Genomic DNA, 17,830 nt, shown 5'->3' on the forward strand with positions numbered 1-17,830 from the left:
CTCTCTCTCTCTCTCTCTCTCTCTCTCTCTCAGTCATCCGCTGCTGACTTTAATGGCTCCATTGGAGGACGCACGCAGAGCAAGGAGTGTCGGGTGTACAGTAGAATGTTTTTGAGGGGAAGTGAGGACGTCCACTACAGCTTCCCGTGGCTGATGTAACCCCCCCAAGGACCCTCGTGGAGGACGTTTCTGTGTGGAGTGCCGGACGGGTGGTTAAGAAAGAAAGTGGCATAATTCTTGGCTCCATCGATTTCCCCCCAAGAAGGGTCCAGTGGCATCCTGCCCTGCCCTGCAGATGGTGCTCAGCCTGGCCATGGACTCCAGAGAGGATGGGGACAGCTGGATGGAGGAACAGTGGGAGAAATGGTACAGTAGTGATGCAGCTGTGTCCCCTGCACAGCCTTTTTGCGATCCTTGGATCAGCTTGTGTGTTCTGAAATAGGCCAAAATGTTAGTTTGGTGTGCATGAAGGAAATATATGTAGGGTTATGGATGGGACTGAATGAGATGTGAAGGTTTTGTAATTTCATGTGTGTTTAGTGTTTCTGATCTAAAATTAGGCTTGCTTTGAGTCTTTTGCATGGTACAAAATCATAATCAAAAGATAAAATAATGACTGTGGTCTGCAAAAAGAAGCTTATAGTTCTACTAGGTTCATTTGATTGACTACATTTATGTTAAATTGTCTTGTTCATCTTATCAATCTAGAAATGTGGCAGCTGCACAATTGCAGGTATCTAAACAGGAAGCACTGCAAATTTAGTATGTCGTATGTCGGAGTGCTTTTAAAGCTTAATTTATCAGTATATGGCTACACTCTAAAAAATGCTGGGTTGTTTCAACCCAATGTTGCGTCAAATATGGACTAACCCAACTGTTGGGTTAAAAAGTTAATTTAAAAATGTAACCAAAATTTAACCCAACAGTTGGGTTAGTCCATATTTGACCCAACATTGGGTTGAAACAACCCAGCATTTTTTAGAGTGTAGCTTGCAGACAGAGGGTATAAGAATACTGAAAAACAACTTTATTCAAAACATTAGGTAGAGTAAGAATGTTGTCATTAAGCAAGTTCATACAATGTGTTAAATCAGCATTTAGCATTTACATTTAGGAAAAAACAGAAGAATTGTTTGTTTTTGCTTATGCTTTCTTACAACAGATTTCCATATGCATAACTTACATAATTCTGAATATAACCTTGTAATATTCTTTTATGTAAATTTGTTTGTATATACATATAAATTGATTTAAAGGTTTATTAAATAGACTTAAAGTTAAATAAACTTTAAGTTAGCAGAACACCAACTGATAACTCCAGGATTACATTAAATGACTAAAAGAAACTACTTTAAAAGAAAGTGTGTGTATGTATATGTATATATATATATATATATATATACATACATAAACACACACATGTTCTTATTTTATTTACATTTTTATTTGCATTTATAGATCAATGAGTAATACGCCTAGAAGTTACAGCATTGCAGTAGTCGTGAAGTTATCAGATGCGCAGGCAAGCCATGCCCTCTCTGTGTATGACTGTCTAGCGATGGCCTCATGGAGGGATGACGTAGTGTGTCACTATCTGTGTGGGTGTGCTGGCACTTTGCAGGTTAACCCATGACATCAGTCTGAATGAATACGAGGATGACGACCTGTCAGAAATGACAGAAATCATGGATGAGAATGGAATCACTCTCAGCCAGCTCGACCTCGACCCTAAAGTAAGTTTGTACCCTAAAATAAACTTACTGTACAGATTTGTCTGTTTTCATAGCTGGCATTTTGGGGTAAACATACATTTTCATACACTCTCAGAAAAAATGGTACAAAAGCTCCCACTACGGAAGTACCTTTTCAAAAGGTACACTTATGTACCTTATTTACCCCTAAATTTGTAACTTAAAGGTTCATTTTAGCATCTAAATGGCACATATTAGTACTTTTTGAAAAGGTACTGCCCCAGTGACTTTTTTTCTGAGAGGGTATTATTAATTTAGGTTATTTTAATTTAAATATATTTACTTGTATATTTAAGCAATATATGTGTATGTAATTTTTACCATTTATTTATTTTGTTGGTGTATATGTATATATATGTGTGTGTGTGTGTGTAACGGGGCTGACGAGACGTGAGACGTGTGGATCCATCTGCAGGCTTTATAAGAGACTTCTTTAAAAAACATTAAAAGTCTTAATGTCTAACTGAATATATATTGTGGTGTCAGGGTTTACTCTAATTTTTGGGAGGTGTGCCAAAGCACCACCTGTACATGCCTATATGGGTTAATTAACATCTGCTCTGAGCCTGTAGCTAATCGCCAGTGGGCTAAAATCCAGGTATGAACTTACAGCTCACTACATTAGACTAGTTCAGGAGTCAAACCTTACACTTAACTTTAGATTTATTTACAACTACAAAATCATTTTATGTAGAAAACAAAAGATAATGTTAGGCAAACATCAGTCACCAACTCTAAGTGTGTGTAAAGGAGCAGCTTGGACATTCTGTAAAACATTTTCTTTTGCTTTTTATGAACAAAAAGTCAAACTGGTTTAAAATGACATGAGGGTGAGTAAATGATGACCAGAGTTGACTTTTGCATGATCTATCCCTTCCATTTTTTACCTCCTTTGTGTCCTCCTTTCATTAAAATGACTTTAAAGAGTATGGACTATAGTACTAATCACAGTTATCTTAATTCAAAAACAGTAGATGTCAACAGGCGGTCCTAACCACAAAGAAAACGTGTATATGTGGTTTATCTCCACCCTAAAACCAAACAGTCACTTATCTTTCCATGAGACACAGTCTGGAACTGAATGAGGAATCATCTGACAGTGCAGAGCTTGGCGAGCTGTTTACCCCACAGCAAAAATAGATTTCTAGGTCAAAGGCACATCATCTGTGTCCAAATATGTGTATAGATTGAGAATTTTAGTATTCGTATGAGTGAGTGAGTGAGTGAGTGAGGTCACAAGAGACTGTTGTGTTCAGAGCCAATTAGCATAGCAGTCAATTAGCATTAGCATTTGACATGAACACTGAGGGAAGCTGTCAACGTCAATCACATCTGACTTTTTATCATTTAACCACTTAAAAATCCCTCATGTATAATTTCACAACTTTTTATGTGATTATTAGCATCATACTATATGTGTGTATGCTAGAACATCTGTGTTTGAAGACAATAAGGCGGTTTAGAGGAATTGGTTTGACAGAGAGAATTTATAATGTTCAGTCTCATCTGGTGGTTTAACATATGATATCATTGTCTGACCGCTTAAATAAAATCCATAATTTATGATTTCACAACCTTTTTATGTGATAATTAGTATTGTAAGTGTTGATGCTAAGAAAAGCTGTGTTTAATGATTTAGTATAATGACTTTGACAGAGAGAATTCAAAACATTTTAAATTACATCAGATGATTTATCATGATTATCATCATCTGACAACTTAAACAAAGTCCCTCATTTAGGATATAACAATCTTTTTAATGTGATAATTAGCATTGTAAGTGTTAATGCTAAGAAAATCTGTGTTGAAAGACAATAAGTTTCAGCATAATTGGCTTTGACAGAATTTATAACATGTTCAATAACATCTGTCTGTTTAGCATGGATATCATTATCAAACCACTATCAACAAAAATCCTTCATTTTTGATTTCACAGCCTTTTAATGAGATAATTGGCATAGTGTTTATGGTAAGAAGAGTTGTGTTTAAAGACAATAAGGCAGTTTAGTGTAATTAAACATGTTATAATCTCTCTCCTCGTCATTTCTGGGTGTGTTTATTTTGCTTCTGTCGTGTGACACGCCTCATTGTTCTCTGGGATTGAATTAGCTTTCCTTACAGCAGCCAGGAAGGGAGCCACAGGCTGATGTCATCACCGCGCTCTGATTGGCCGGCTGCGTCTGACTGCAGCTCCTCTGCTCTAGCCTCTAAAACTCTGCTGCCTGCTCTTCCCAGGATCACATGTTTCAGCCGACCAATGGTACGCCGAGGAGCAGCCGGAGGAGGAGGGTGGTGGAGCTGCAGACGGAGATGCTCCACTTGGACCTGACTGATGCAGAGGGAGGAATCTTGGAAGAAGAGGAGAACGAGAGGCCGCCGGTTGATGCCGTCGATGACAACCACAAGGAAGAGCAGGGCGCAGGGCCGCCTGTCACTCAGCCTCAGCTAAAGGATTTAATCCCTGCCGTCGCCATGGATACATACCGGCCCAAGAGACCCACCACCCTGAATCTTTTCCCCCAAGTGCCAAGGACTCAGGTGAGACGGACAGTTTTGGCAGCGGCCTACAGTCTTTAAGAGGCTTGTGATTACATCCGAGGCAGATAGACAGGGATTAGAAATTGTTTTACAGTAAAAGTGATGATTTCCATACTGCACAAACAGGATCTCGAGCCATAATGTCATCACAAGCCGTTCCCCTGGAGGGATGGCGTGTATTTTCAGTGTGTATGCAAATCGGTGGCATGTAGCGTTCGGGTTTCTTTGATACTCCTGGCCGGTGATGTTGATGATGTTTCCTGTTTTTGAGCTCCCGCTCGTCCCACCTGCTATGCATCACTGCTATCCGCCCCCCGTGTAATGCAATCCGACAAGAAAGAGTTAGAGTGGATCATTACTGTTGACCTGTGAGGGTCAAACAGCAGGGGGCGGCACTTTAATGGGTCGATTTGAACAAAATATAACGAGGTGAGAGTAAAAACCCTGTTTTTTGGATGTCGTGTGGTGCTCTTTTTGAAAGGGTTGTGATTGACATTTTTGGGCTAGCTACTCTAGATAACTTGTTGATCTATATATCATGTTAGAAGAGACCGGGGCATGTTGTCTCAGTTTTTAACATTATAAATGTGTTAAAAAGTGTTATTACTTTCTTATTAGTGTGCATAATCTTACCTAGTGTTGTTATTGTTAAATCAAAGTAAAACTATTAAAAATAGTTTCTGGTAATTGAAATGAAGCTTAAATAAAATAAATATTAGATACAAACAAATATATATTTTTTTTTAATCTGAAATGTTGCCTTGGCAATTAACCGAAATAAGTTTAAGTGCCAATATTACTAAACTAAAACTGAAAAAAAAATAAAATAATAAAGTAAAATAAAATAGTTAAAAGTATTTAAAAATAAAAATAATTATAATGACAAAAGCACATAACAATATTACTAAAACAAACTAAAATGCATTAAATGCCATAATATTATACAAAAAAAGTATTAAATACTATAATGATATAGAAATAGTATAACACTGATATTACTTTTTGAGTCTTCTTTCCATAGGCGGAGAGTGTGTAAGGCTGGGGAAGGCTTAGGGTCTGGGGTCTGCGGTCTTGGGGCAAAAAATGGCACTAAATTGGACAAAAATGCCCCTGCACAAACAAATTAAATCTATTACGTCTGTTGCTAACAAAGTGTAAATGAATAGAAAGTGTCGACTGCGCATTAAATTAAGATTTGCTCATGTTGCACCGTATTTCATTTTAGACGTTTTTACAGTGTTGCGCATTTTAACCAATCACACACGGTTCTGTTGAGCTTAGGAATGCAATGGCCAATCAGAGGCGTTCATATCAGTCATCGCTGAAATTCATCAGCTTTGTTGAATGCGCGCGCGTTCGCTGACTGAATTCCGCGACTTCCCTCATCATAAACAACAAAGCGTGTAAGTAAGGAATTCATTTCGCAGTGTAGACAGCTTCAGTGGTTATAACATAGTTTTGTTTTCTGAGAGTGCGATAGATCAAAGTTAGTGAAAATGTCATTTCTGTACATAATTGATTCGCAGACGTTTTTACAGTGTTGCGCATTTTAACCAATCACACTTGACTGAATTCTGAATTCCGCGACTTCCCTCATCATAAACAACAAAGCGTGTAAGTAAGGAATTCATTTCGCAGTGTAGACAGCTTCAGTGGTTATAACATAGTTTTGTTTTCTGAGAGTGCGATAGATCAAAGTTAGTGAAAATGTCATTTCTGTACATAATTGATTCGCCGTTTGAATAACCGTGGAAAGGAAACGTTATATAATTATCAATTTCTAATGTTTTAATTAAAATGTAATCACGTTAAATACAAATTCAGTCCCATTAAACATTTTATTAGCCTACATGACACCCATGTCTGGTTCTTGCCGGGTTTATGATGTTTGTAGTTAATAGATTTGGCTGCTTTTAGCCTTACCCTGGAGTTGGTTCACCCTCCGCCTATGCGTCTTTCTATCTTTGTTTTGAAGTGCATCATGGGTAATGAGGCTGAGGAAACTAAATGATTTAAATAATGGCCCAGCACTGATCTCCTGAAAAGACTCCCAGCCCTGAACTGAACTCAAAATTACCTTTAGTTTTTTCTATTACTGAAATTGTATTTGCTAATGCTGCTTGCTGTCATTTTCAATATTGCTCCGAGTTTTTTCAAAAAGACATTTATGATCATAAAGATTCTAGAAATAATGGTTTTATATGTTCCGTATTTTCAACTCAACACAGTTTAAATAAATATGGTCATCATTTACTAACCCTAATGTAAATCCAAACTTCTATCTTTCATAGAACACAAAGGGGGATATTTTGCTGAATGTTCCAGCTGCTCTATTGCATATATTAAAAGTGTCAAAAAGTACTTTATTCCAGATCTTCTGATCTCATTATTGATTTAATACAGGTCAATAATACAGGTTTGGAATGACATGAGGGTGAGTAAATAATGAAAGAATGTTCATCTTTAACCTGCGCTGAGCTAAAAATGCACATATTTAACATAAGGCAGTTTAATCAGGTTGTTCTGCAGTAATTGCAGCATAATTACTATTATAATAAATGATAAATTATAATATACCATCTTATAGCATTAGTGCTGGCCAGTCCAGTGTCACGAATTCCCAAATCACCGGATATATTGAAACCAGTGGTGATTATCATTAAGACTCGCAAAAGCCCACTTGTATTATATCTAATTACTTTGCCAACTGGTTATTATGAGGTGACATGAAACCTCGTAGTTGCTTGTGTAAAAAAAAACAGGCTTTTGCTTGAATCTTTGAGCACACTGAATTATATCCAGGTCGGCAGACTGTTTTACGATCAGAGAAGATAATGGATGACTGTAAATGTGCTTCCCTGTCTTTAATCTAATAATCTTGGCTTGTCGAATCTCTCCACGTCTGCAGCATTGGCACAGCCGCTGGGCTCAAAGGGCATTTGAGGAATTAGCAAAGAGCTTTTCAACAGAAAGAGAACAGAGTTATTGGGTAATACAAGTAAAACCATAAGAAAGTCTGCTCTAAAAATATCTACATTGTGACGGTAATATTTTAGGCCTGGGTGTTGGCTGAAACCGGGTGTGCCTCTCACGTCCTGAAAAGTGAAGCTGCCAGCTCTTTGATCGCCCCTGGTGGCTGGCTGCAGTACAGGTCATAAACCCCGCCCTCTCCATGTAAACGAATGGGACTTGAGTCAATATAAAAAAAATAAATTACATTTCCAATACAATTTTCCGAAATATGGTTTTGTTCATTTAAGGTAGTTGTTATCACTCTGATATATGTTCAATTGTTCGTTTTTGTGATAATTTTGATTTTAGCTAGTAATTTGATGCTATAAAAACAGGGCGTGTCGTTATGGTTGATTGGGTCTGCTGGAGTTTGATACCACAGCTCCACCTCACGACACTACTGCGCAGACTCTGGCTCCAAACAAATCTCTACTGCGCAGACTCTGGCTCCAAATGACGTCATTTGCTCAAGATGGCAGCGGCCATACTGAGATGCTTTGGCTTCACTTTTCTATAGTGGAAGGAAGTGGAGATGCGTCGTCCATCTTTTTTTTACAGTCTATGGCTGAAACCCTAAGAATCAATGTGAAGCGCTATTGACAACTTATTTCTATCACTTCTGTAATCTGACACGTTTCTGAGAGAAATGGGATATTCAACCGTTAAAAATGTAAAGACTTGATTTTACGAGGAAATATTTTTAAAAGTGGTCATGTCATACCTGAATGGAATTGGAGGGGCTTTGTGATCTCATCCAAAAAGGAAGGTCGTTTTAGATGCAGAGCAAGTTATTAATTTTGATAAAAGATTATAAAGACTTTTTTTTTACTTAAAATAATATGCACCAATGATTTATGCACCAGGAATGTGCATTAAGAAACTAAATAGGGTCAAGTCTTGTTGAATTTGACAATTTCACATTATTGTCATAAAAGGGACATTTTTTTATGAATTTATTTGGATTTGATTGAATTTTGTGGATAAGTATTAAAACTGGCTGCCTTTTTGACTGTTTAAAGACCCCATTAAATAAATTAACTTGCATTTTTTTCTTTTGTTGGCATATTTCCTATTGAAATTATTTGTCTGGGCAGAAGTAGTCCCTTTAAAAAAAAGAGCCAATGGCCTTTAGTTAATATTTTTAGGTTTAAGGACATTCTTACACTAGAAAGCATCTGATTGGATGAAACAGTGTAGCGGAGGATGAGTCATCAATATTTCAGTATCAATAATATGCATTTTAAATCTGCTAAAGGTACTTTTAGGAGTACATTAGAATATAGATAACGGTATATCTGATAGTAGCATATAGGTAACTGTGTATATAGCATATAGATAACAGTTTATATAACTGTAAATTCTTTGAGAAACGTCTTTCTCAAATTTCAATGTTACCTATTTTATTTCCTGCAGAGATAAAGATTACTTAATTCTAGTCTGATATTAGTAGACCTACAGTAATAAACTGAGACAGGCTCCGATTAATAAACTAGATAGCAGAATTGTGATGATAGAGTTTCTCCATCTGGTTTCTTTCCTCATACTGTTTTAGTGTCACTAAATAAGAGCATCATATCAGCCATCTGTGTCGTCTTTCTCCATCACGAACACTACTGTGTGTTCCCATCTACCCCCACACTTACGCACACACTGACATGCTCTCACGCATGCCAATTCCTGCATCATCAATTGGGCGTGTTGCTATGACAACATAGGAGTGTCAGTGTTAAAGGTGCATTATAGCGTGGTCAATTCGTGAGTCAGCGTCAGGAAAGAGCAGTAAATCTATTGGTCAGATTGCTCTTCCTGTAACTCTCTCGTTTTATGGACTTGTCAAATATAGTTTCTGTTTCACTATATGATAGAAAAGCACCTAAAATGTGGTGACAATTAGTAATGCTGACAAAATCACATGATTTATCCAAGATGGAGGGATGTACATGTCTGTCTGTGTTTTAGTGTAATTTTTTACCTTTTTTATTTATTTATTTTAGAAATATAAAAAGCTATCCAAAAATTGTATCATATTTAGTTTTGGTATATTTTTTTGCAAGTGTTAATCTAAACAAAATTGACTCTCTCAGCATTTTGTATATTGAAAAACCTATCCCTCATTCTTTTTACTTTAATCGCAGGACACAATAAATAACAATTCCTTTGGTGAGAAAGAGCGGAGGAAAGAAAAGAAAACCCATTCTTCATCACCACACATTAAGGGTGAGTAATGGCCACTCACACCACACAAATGAACATGTCTGAAGAATTGCTGAGACTTGAATTTTCCAGACAAGTAATTTTCCATAATCACTTCTATGCATTAGAGGAATTACCATGAGATAAATGAAAGAAATACAAGATGTAGGTGTATTATTGTTCATACTGTAGGTGTTTTTGTAGTATTCGCTTCCATGGAATGAAAAAGTGTTTACGTGTTGTAATTAGCTTAATGGGATTTTCGTCAATCTACTTACCCAGAGAGTTCATCAGATATCACTTGTGTCTGACTCTTCCAGTATGAAAAAAGGTTTGGATACTGTAAAGCTAATGTGTTTAATTTTTGTTTAAATACTTTATTCTGTTCCAGCTTTACACATCATTGGAGTGTAAATATTATGGCTTTGTCACAATTTAGATGAGTTTACTATATACTAAAATGATATGCTTCCCTAATGATGGGAAATTTGCATTTGGCATATGTAAGCATTAGCACCTACCTAAGCGCATTACCCGTCTGTATGAAATTAAAAGTCACACTATTTTCTATTATCTATTTTATAAACCCATGTTTTTTATCTTATTGTGAACAATTCATGTTCATGTTTAATAATAATAAAAAATAATTCATTACATTTATATAGCGCTTTTCTAAGCACTCAAAGCGCTTTACATTGTCAGGGGGTATCTCCTCATCCTTTTTTATTTTACTGTGAATTTCACCCACATACCAACAACAGTAAAACCAGCCATCGACACCCTCCCCCCACCCCCCAAATAAAACACAACATGAGTAATAGGACAAACTATGCAAATATATATTTTTCTTCAAATAGACACTCTACTCATTGGTTGTTACCCTAAACCAAATTTTGGCTTGTTTACAGGTTTATTCCTCACCATGATGATGAGTTGGAGTTGGAGGCAGATGACCCCTTACTGGTTGAGGTGCAGGCCGAGGATCTATGGTGCGAGGCCTACAACATGCGCACTGGATCCAAAGGCATCTTCCCTGCATTTTATGCCGTCAAGGTGACAAAGGATGAACTTGTTAAAGGTACATCTTGGCTTTGCTATAAGTATTTTAAGTGTTTAAGCTTTTGTATCTTGTGCATTGAGGAATAATGGCCTTCTCTGTCTGCTGTGATTTATGCAGAGGTCAAAAGTGACTGGATGGACAAATTCTGGGTAAAATTCCTTGGTTCTGTTCAAGTTCCGTATCACAAAGGGAATGATGTGCTTTGTGCCGCCATGCACAAGGTATACTAATCCATTTCTGCATTATAATTCTGCCCTGGATTTCCATATATTTACATAATTACAATGACATGATGTTGTTCATATGTAATCTGATGTTCAAATGCAATCTGATTATGTCAACAGATAGCATCAAACAGACGAACAACAATGCGGTTCAACCCCCCTTCGCCTTGCATTCTGGAAATCAACACACAAGGATTGAAAATCATCGTTCAGGATGACTGTCGGACTTCTGGAAGGGTTTGTATACTGTAGCAGACCTATAATATTCTTTTAAAAGAAGCACAAGGGTTTTCAAACCTTAAAGTAAAAAAAATAAATAAATAAAAATCGATATTATTTGATAATTTATGGAAGTAATTCGATAAAGGTTTGATGGTCTCAATTTAATTTGGATAATTTTTATCCTTATTTTAACCTTGTTTTTGATATTTCTAACGTTATATTTGAAGTTATATATATATTTCTCTCATGAAATTTTCAACATTTTTGAAACTTCAATCTTGAAATATTATGATACTAATTTATATGATATCAAAAATGTTGGAAAAGGATGAACTGAAAACTGAGCCACACCAAGCAATGATACAAAACCTCACAGAATTCATATAATCTATTGCAAAAAGTGATATTAACTAAACCTATGATATGGGTTTTATAAATTATCATTTAAAAAAAAAGAGGGCATGTTAGATCAATGTTATGAAGAAACATCTGGAATAAATTCATATTAAATTAAAATTATAAAAAATATTTTGCAATATAATATTAGAACACATACAATTAAATAAATAAATAAGAACAGCATTTATTTGAAACAGAAATCTTTTATAGCATTATAAATGTCTTTACTATCACATTTGATTAATTTAATGCATCTTTGCTGAATAAAATAATAAAGCTGTAAAAACAATAACCCAATTTTTACCTATCTATAGTTACAACGGCCCCTACAGGAAAAAAGAGAACATACAACAATAACAAGATACTAGACAGTAAATACTCTGTGTGTTTCTTTCAGGTATTTTGGAGTAATAACGAAACATCCAGCATACCAGAGATTCGCCTGTCATGTGTTCTTTTCAGATGATACAACCACAAAACTGGCTGAATCTGTTGGGTGAGTGCTCTAGTTGCTTAAAGATCCCACAAACACAATTTTTGTTTCTCGATTTGACTTATTTCTTGTTGAAACACTAACTAATTTATTGTGGAACATTTCCTACTCATTTAACATACTGCTTTTTGTATGTTACAAATCATTATGTATACTGCATATACAGTAGTATACATGGTTATTTGCTAGGTGATAGCAGGCGGCATATCATCTTCATTCTAGTAAGCATTTGATTAGATAAAGTAAATTAACGTATATGGTCCATTATCCAAGAAACAGACATTTTTTACACAATTTTTTACAAAATCTTGTTGTCAAAAGTAAACTTTTAGCAGTATGTTTGGCTAAAAGATATGGACTAAAAACCACAAAATGTTGAGTTTTCTTTACTTTTCTTTCTTTTTTTCTCATTCGAGTCTTTTTGCTGATTGGTCAAAAGGGAAAATAGAGTGCAACAGTGCCTGTCCACTATTTATTTTTCCCATAGTGAAAAAGTCTTTGTAAAGAAGTTATAAGCCATGAACTAAACCAACCGGCTACAAGGTGATTCACAATGTTACAAACTTTGATTTGAAGCCAAGAAGTATATGAAAACTGGACCAAAAACAAAGGTGCAAGACTTTGTGGTTTTAATGAGGGAAAGAACAATCGCATTAAACATTGTGAATGACAATTGAATTAAAAGCAATAGAGAAATATAAAGCTACTGATTTAAAGATGTTGATTACAATATGTTTTGTTTATTGCAAAATATGTTTATATATACAAAATCTTTAAGTAGTTTGAGAGCATATTATAGAGAGACTGACTCTAAAGAGCTCTAAAGAGTTATTTTGATGTAGTTGGTGGAGATTCTCTGAAGAATCATGGGTAATGTAGTTTTCACCAGGAATTCTGCTATTAAACATGATTATTAAAAAAAAAGAAGAAAAAAGTAGTAGTAGTTAAAATAATGCAGGCTGGTGCCTTCAACAAAAGCATATACCATTGATTAACAACATTGTAGCTTAAAGGGATAGTTCACCCAAAAATGAATTATTTCTGTCATTACTTACCCTCATGTCGTTCCAAACCCGCAAGACCTTCGTTCATCTTCGGAACAAAAATTAAGATATTTTTGAGCTACGAGCTAAAACAAAAACAAAGACTTTATTCAACAATTCTTCTCTTCCCTTTCACTGTCCTCCTCCATTCACGAGAGTACCATGACGCACGCATGTGGTGCTGCTGACATAGAACAAGCATGCGCTGCACCTTGTTTACAAGCAGAGGAATGCACATGCACGAAGGACAGTGACAGGGAAGAGAAGAATTGTTGAATAAAGTCGTTTTTGTTTTAGCTTGTAGCTCGTAGCTTCATAAAATTAAGGTTGAACCACTGATGTCACATGGACTATTTTAATGATGTCCTATCTACGTTTCTGGGCCTTGAATGTGGTAGTTCCCTTGCTGTCTATGCAGGGTCAGAAAGCTCTCGGATTTCATTAAGAATATCTTAATTTGCGTTCCAAAGATGAACAAAGGTCTTAGGGTTTTGATGACTTTTCATTTTTGGGTGAACTATCCCTTTAAATTTGGTCTGTCTTTAACAGTTTACAAGTTAGGCCATGTCCACACGTACACGGGTATTTTTATAAACGAGTTTTTCCTTCTTCTGTTTTTAAAAAAATCTCTGTCCACATGAAAAGGCAAACGCATGCTATGAAGCACTGTCAAGAGCATGCCAAACCAACAGTTGGCGATATAATCTTAACCGTAAAGCCATGTTGGCCAATCAGAAGCCTGAAAAAGTTTCCAGTAGGCGGAGATAACAGCGCAGGCTCCGATGACGTCACAAGCCAAAAACTCCGGTTTCGCTGTCTACACGATAACACTGCAACTGGAGTTTTTGAAAATCTTCACCCTGGCAGGCGTTTTCAAAAATTTCAGTGACCTGGTGCTGCGTTTGCGTGTGGACGAACGGCCAAACCGCGTAGAAAAAGCTGAGGTTTTAAAAATAACCGCGCTTGTGTGGACAGGGCCTTAGTGGTAAAAATATGTTATGTTAAAATATGGCAGAAATATTCTGCTTTTTGAGGCAGAAATATTAGTTCTAGCTCCTGAGTCAATTTTTGAAAGCACAAATAAAAACAAAACTCATTCTAGATCTAAAATCACGTCTAGACCTTCCCAAAATGCAATTAAAATATGACTTCAGTGCATATAATATAGATATGCATAAAAATAAATACTTATGTTTTTACAGGAAAGCTTTTCAGCAGTTCTACAAAGAACATATGGAATATTCCTGTCCGACAGAAGACATCTTCCTCGAATGACCTTCAGTCTATTTGTATTTTTCCATTATCACATACTATATGAGGTGTCGCATGATGGTGGTTTTGAGCCTCTTTGTACCGTGTTATGTTGATGATATAATGTTGATGATGTCTATTTTAGACAAATGTTAAAATCGAAACAGATATCAGCTACAGCGCAACTACTTTCACATAGTACAACTTGAGTATTACTGACTGGTGTAAAGCCTTATGAAGTTTAATAACAAAAAAAAAAGTTTAATGTGACTTGTATAAATCATTTGTGCGAAGTCTGGTTTTGAATTCATTCGAAGCACAATGTCTGATGCATTAATGATGGATGAAACATCACAAGGAGATCTTAAAACAACTGTATGTCAAAAAAAATTTTACCTTGAAATATCAAGTTTCAAAATCATTCTGATTATTCACTTAATCTGAGTCGAATGGTTTCTGTTTTTTTTCCCGCGCTCCTCCACAAATGCCTGGGAGTGTGTGAGTTTGGTGAGCGGCTACGAAATATCGCGAAAAGGGCAGATTGCTTTACGGCAGCAACAAATGCACGTGTACTGTTAACTGTAACTACGACAGCGAATTCCACTCTTTTAAATGTAGGGGGCTTCAAAGTCGCAAAAATACACATACGGTTGCTTTAAAGCTAGACTGGATCCAAAATCAAAGATTATCTGAAACCAAAGCTATATTGGGCCATGTCCTTCTTCACTCAGAATGGATGTGAACTGTGTAATTGAATTCAGCCCAGTTTGTCCATCTGGTGTCCCACTATGCGAAACCCCAGGTTGAAGACCACTTTCCAACGTTTCTCACATTGTTTTGAAAGGGTGGTTAGCACCGCTTTGAACCGAAGGTTATGAACCCCTGATCCAGAGCATTGCAGTGCCACAATTTCAAGTGTTGTATGTTAAATAGGGTAATTGCTGCCGTTTTTCTTCAGTCAGTTGAGCACTACAAAGTCTCACAAATACAATATGGCATCCATGCTCACGTCTGTGAATGCTTTTTCTTTTTGGTTCTCGTATTTAATGTTTATGTGTGTTTATATTCCCATATGTTGCTCTGTTAAACAGAACGTAGTGTGGGCTTATTCGCATTCTGCTTCAATCTCGGTATCCCTGACGTATGTAGCTGTGAAAACCAAATAATTATATTTTCTTTTTATATATTATATATATCTTATTTATAATTCTATTGAAATGGAAAGATCTTAAAATATATTATTCTGGCAATTGAAACATAAGGAGAGGATGCAACATTACTGTCATAATGACAGAAATGGTGCTGAGGAATACAGCTGTCTGGTAATAAAAAAGTTTGTGCTAATTTTTTCTCCCCAGGGCCCAGATACAAAAAGAAAGGTTTTAAAGCCAAGGCCTAAAATGGACCCATCTTCACCAGTCCTTTCAAAATGGCACATCCTCACAGCATGCGCTTAACTAATATGCAATATTCACTAAATGAGCAAAGTTTTCATTGAATAGATCAACAGGCCAAATGGTTTTCAGTAGAACAGTGTGAAGATGTTTTGTTGGTTCGGCCATTTTGAAAGGTGGTATTCAGTTATTAGGATCATTTGTGTCTGCAAAAAATATCTGCGAACCGATCCTGCAAAATCACAAGTTGTGCCTATTTCATTTCTCAATGTACATTGTTTTGTTTTGGGGTTTTTTTTGTTGTTGTTGTTTTTTGAATGATCATAACTGTTCTGTGGAACCCATAAAGTTAAATCCTATTTGTAAATGAATTGTCCTGGTGTGTAATTATTAAAAGTGTATGTGTGGCTATGTGTATACACACAAACAAGATTTTTATACACGACTTTTCAAAACTGTGGGATTGGTAAGATTTTTTTAAATGTCTTTGAAAGTCTCTTAGGCTCACTAAGGCTGAATTTATTTGATCGAAAATACAGTAAAACCATTAATATTTTGAAATATTATTACAATTTAAAAGTTTTGTATTTTAATATTTCTTAATGTCATTTATTCCTGTGTTACATCATTACTCCAGTCTTCAGTGTCACATGACCCTTCAGAAGTCATTCTAATATGCTGATTTGCTGCTCAAAAAATTTACAATGTACAGTAGAAAAGTTCAAAAGAACATTTATTGTAAATATATATATACAGTGGGTACGGAAAGTATTCAGACCCCCTTAAATTTTTCACTCTTTGTTATATTGCAGCCATTTGCTAAAATCATTTAAGTTATTTTTTTTTCCTCATTAATGTACACACAGCACCCCATATTGACAGAAAAACACAGAATCGTTGACATTTTTGCAGTAACAATGTAAAAGTAAAAAAGTCTTTTGAATCAGTTTAATGCATTCTTGATGAATAAAAGTTTATGTAAATTAATTAAACTTACTGACCTTATATGTTTAATTAAACTAAAATAAATTTTTATATATACACTATTGCATTCAAATGTGATATTCTCTGGGTTTAACCTCTAAAAGTACATCACAGATCAATTACTCTACTACTATATTTTTTACATTTCTACAAACAAGATCATATACATTTTTGACATTTCAGACACCACATGGCAGGCTATTTTGTTTATTTTTTTGCTTCAGCAATGGAAGTAGTTGGGTTACAGAGAAGCCCATAGAACTGGAAAGTAGTGAACACAGACACGTATCAGCAGTATTGGAACATCATTTTTCTAACCAAATTAGTGAACCGGCACAGTTGTCTAAAAAACCCATTAAGATGCTCACAAGCAGGTCTGTGCATGTTAATTCTCAGAAGAGTCGGTCTCCTCCGTGGAACCATCACTCTCCATTTCGATCCTCTTGCGTTGGTGCAGGGACTTGCGCGGTGAGGCCTTCTTGGATGTTTCCTTCTGTCCCGCAGCGCTGCTGCTGCTGTTGTTGGAGGTCGGGCTGATGGCGACTTGAGCTATGCTGGAAGAATCACAGAATCATAGTGTTAAATGCTAGTATATTAGCTTTAAAAAAAGGTGTTAAATATAAAAAGATTGTTAGCAAGCTCCCCTTTTTTTAATAACAGACAGTTCCTATTTAACCAGCAAGTGACTGTAATATACTCTTTTAAGCAAGTAAAAGCTCTCTCACAGTCTCTCCAGCTCCTGGTCCATCTCTGGATCAATCAGCAGGTCCGGTTTATTGGGAAGAGCACCTGATAAATATATATGACACCAGATAAAGCGTTCAGTTTATATTTCTAATTATTAAAAGTTACTTTTATTCAGAAATACATTTAAGCATCATCTAATGCTCACCGATGTCTTGGTTTACTCCCTCATGTTTGGCCAAGGCCATCAGGAAGCCATAGAAAGACACTCGCTGACTGCTCTCTAATATCTCCTTAATGGCAACACTGGAAGGAAACCTAGGAAGAAAAGAAATCACTATCATGTTCTAGTAGTGAGGATGGCTATAGTGGGTCCCATTATATTTAGTGATAAACAAGTTACTATATAAGCCTATTATTATAATTGATGCAATAATTACAATTTAATTTAAATATTAGTATATATTTAAATATAAACTGAATATAATTAAAAATTAAATAGCAAATTCAAGTGTAATAAAATTACTTGAAATTATTTCAAACTATTTTTAAAAAATCTGTAATGGAACTTTTAATATTGTA

General features: G+C 35.7%; 2 protein-coding genes across 2 annotated transcripts in view; one reads left to right on the forward strand and one right to left on the reverse strand.

Annotated features, from left to right (window-relative positions):
• Nucleotides 1-41: 41 nt before the first annotated feature.
• Nucleotides 42-15,380, forward strand: LOC107674947 (C-Jun-amino-terminal kinase-interacting protein 1-like). Its single transcript, XM_016469109.1, has 9 exons — nucleotides 42-366; nucleotides 1,622-1,733; nucleotides 3,987-4,289; nucleotides 9,437-9,518; nucleotides 10,396-10,572; nucleotides 10,672-10,775; nucleotides 10,899-11,026; nucleotides 11,797-11,895; nucleotides 14,138-15,380. Exons 1-9 carry the CDS (start codon nucleotides 296-298, stop codon nucleotides 14,208-14,210), a joined length of 1,149 nt encoding a protein of 382 aa, XP_016324595.1. The 5' UTR covers nucleotides 42-295; the 3' UTR covers nucleotides 14,211-15,380.
• A 1,381-nt stretch (nucleotides 15,381-16,761) lies between these two features.
• cstpp1 (centriolar satellite-associated tubulin polyglutamylase complex regulator 1) overlaps nucleotides 16,762-17,830 on the reverse strand; it is a 3,742-nt gene continuing 2,673 nt past the window's right edge. The window contains exons 7-9 of the mRNA XM_016469116.1: nucleotides 17,457-17,566; nucleotides 17,290-17,353; nucleotides 16,762-17,118 (exon numbers count right to left, since the gene is read on the reverse strand). Of these exons, the coding sequence (XP_016324602.1) occupies nucleotides 16,950-17,118; nucleotides 17,290-17,353; nucleotides 17,457-17,566 (343 nt within the window). The 3' untranslated portion in view covers nucleotides 16,762-16,949. The remainder of the gene's footprint in view (nucleotides 17,119-17,289; nucleotides 17,354-17,456; nucleotides 17,567-17,830) is intronic.

The sequence above is a fragment of the Sinocyclocheilus anshuiensis genome, unplaced genomic scaffold, assembly GCF_001515605.1.
Source record: "Sinocyclocheilus anshuiensis isolate Anshui unplaced genomic scaffold, SAMN03320099.WGS_v1.1 scaffold1065, whole genome shotgun sequence".
NCBI lineage: Eukaryota > Metazoa > Chordata > Actinopteri > Cypriniformes > Cyprinidae > Sinocyclocheilus > Sinocyclocheilus anshuiensis.

Coding starts and splice junctions, on each gene's coding strand:
- LOC107674947 (XM_016469109.1), top strand. CDS start 296: ATGGTGCTCAGCCTGGCCATGGACTCCAGAGAGGATGGGGACAGCTGG. Junction 10,573..10,671: donor AAAGGATGAACTTGTTAAAG/GTACATCTTGGC, acceptor TGATTTATGCAG/AGGTCAAAAGTGACTGGATG. Junction 10,776..10,898: donor TTTGTGCCGCCATGCACAAG/GTATACTAATCC, acceptor TTATGTCAACAG/ATAGCATCAAACAGACGAAC.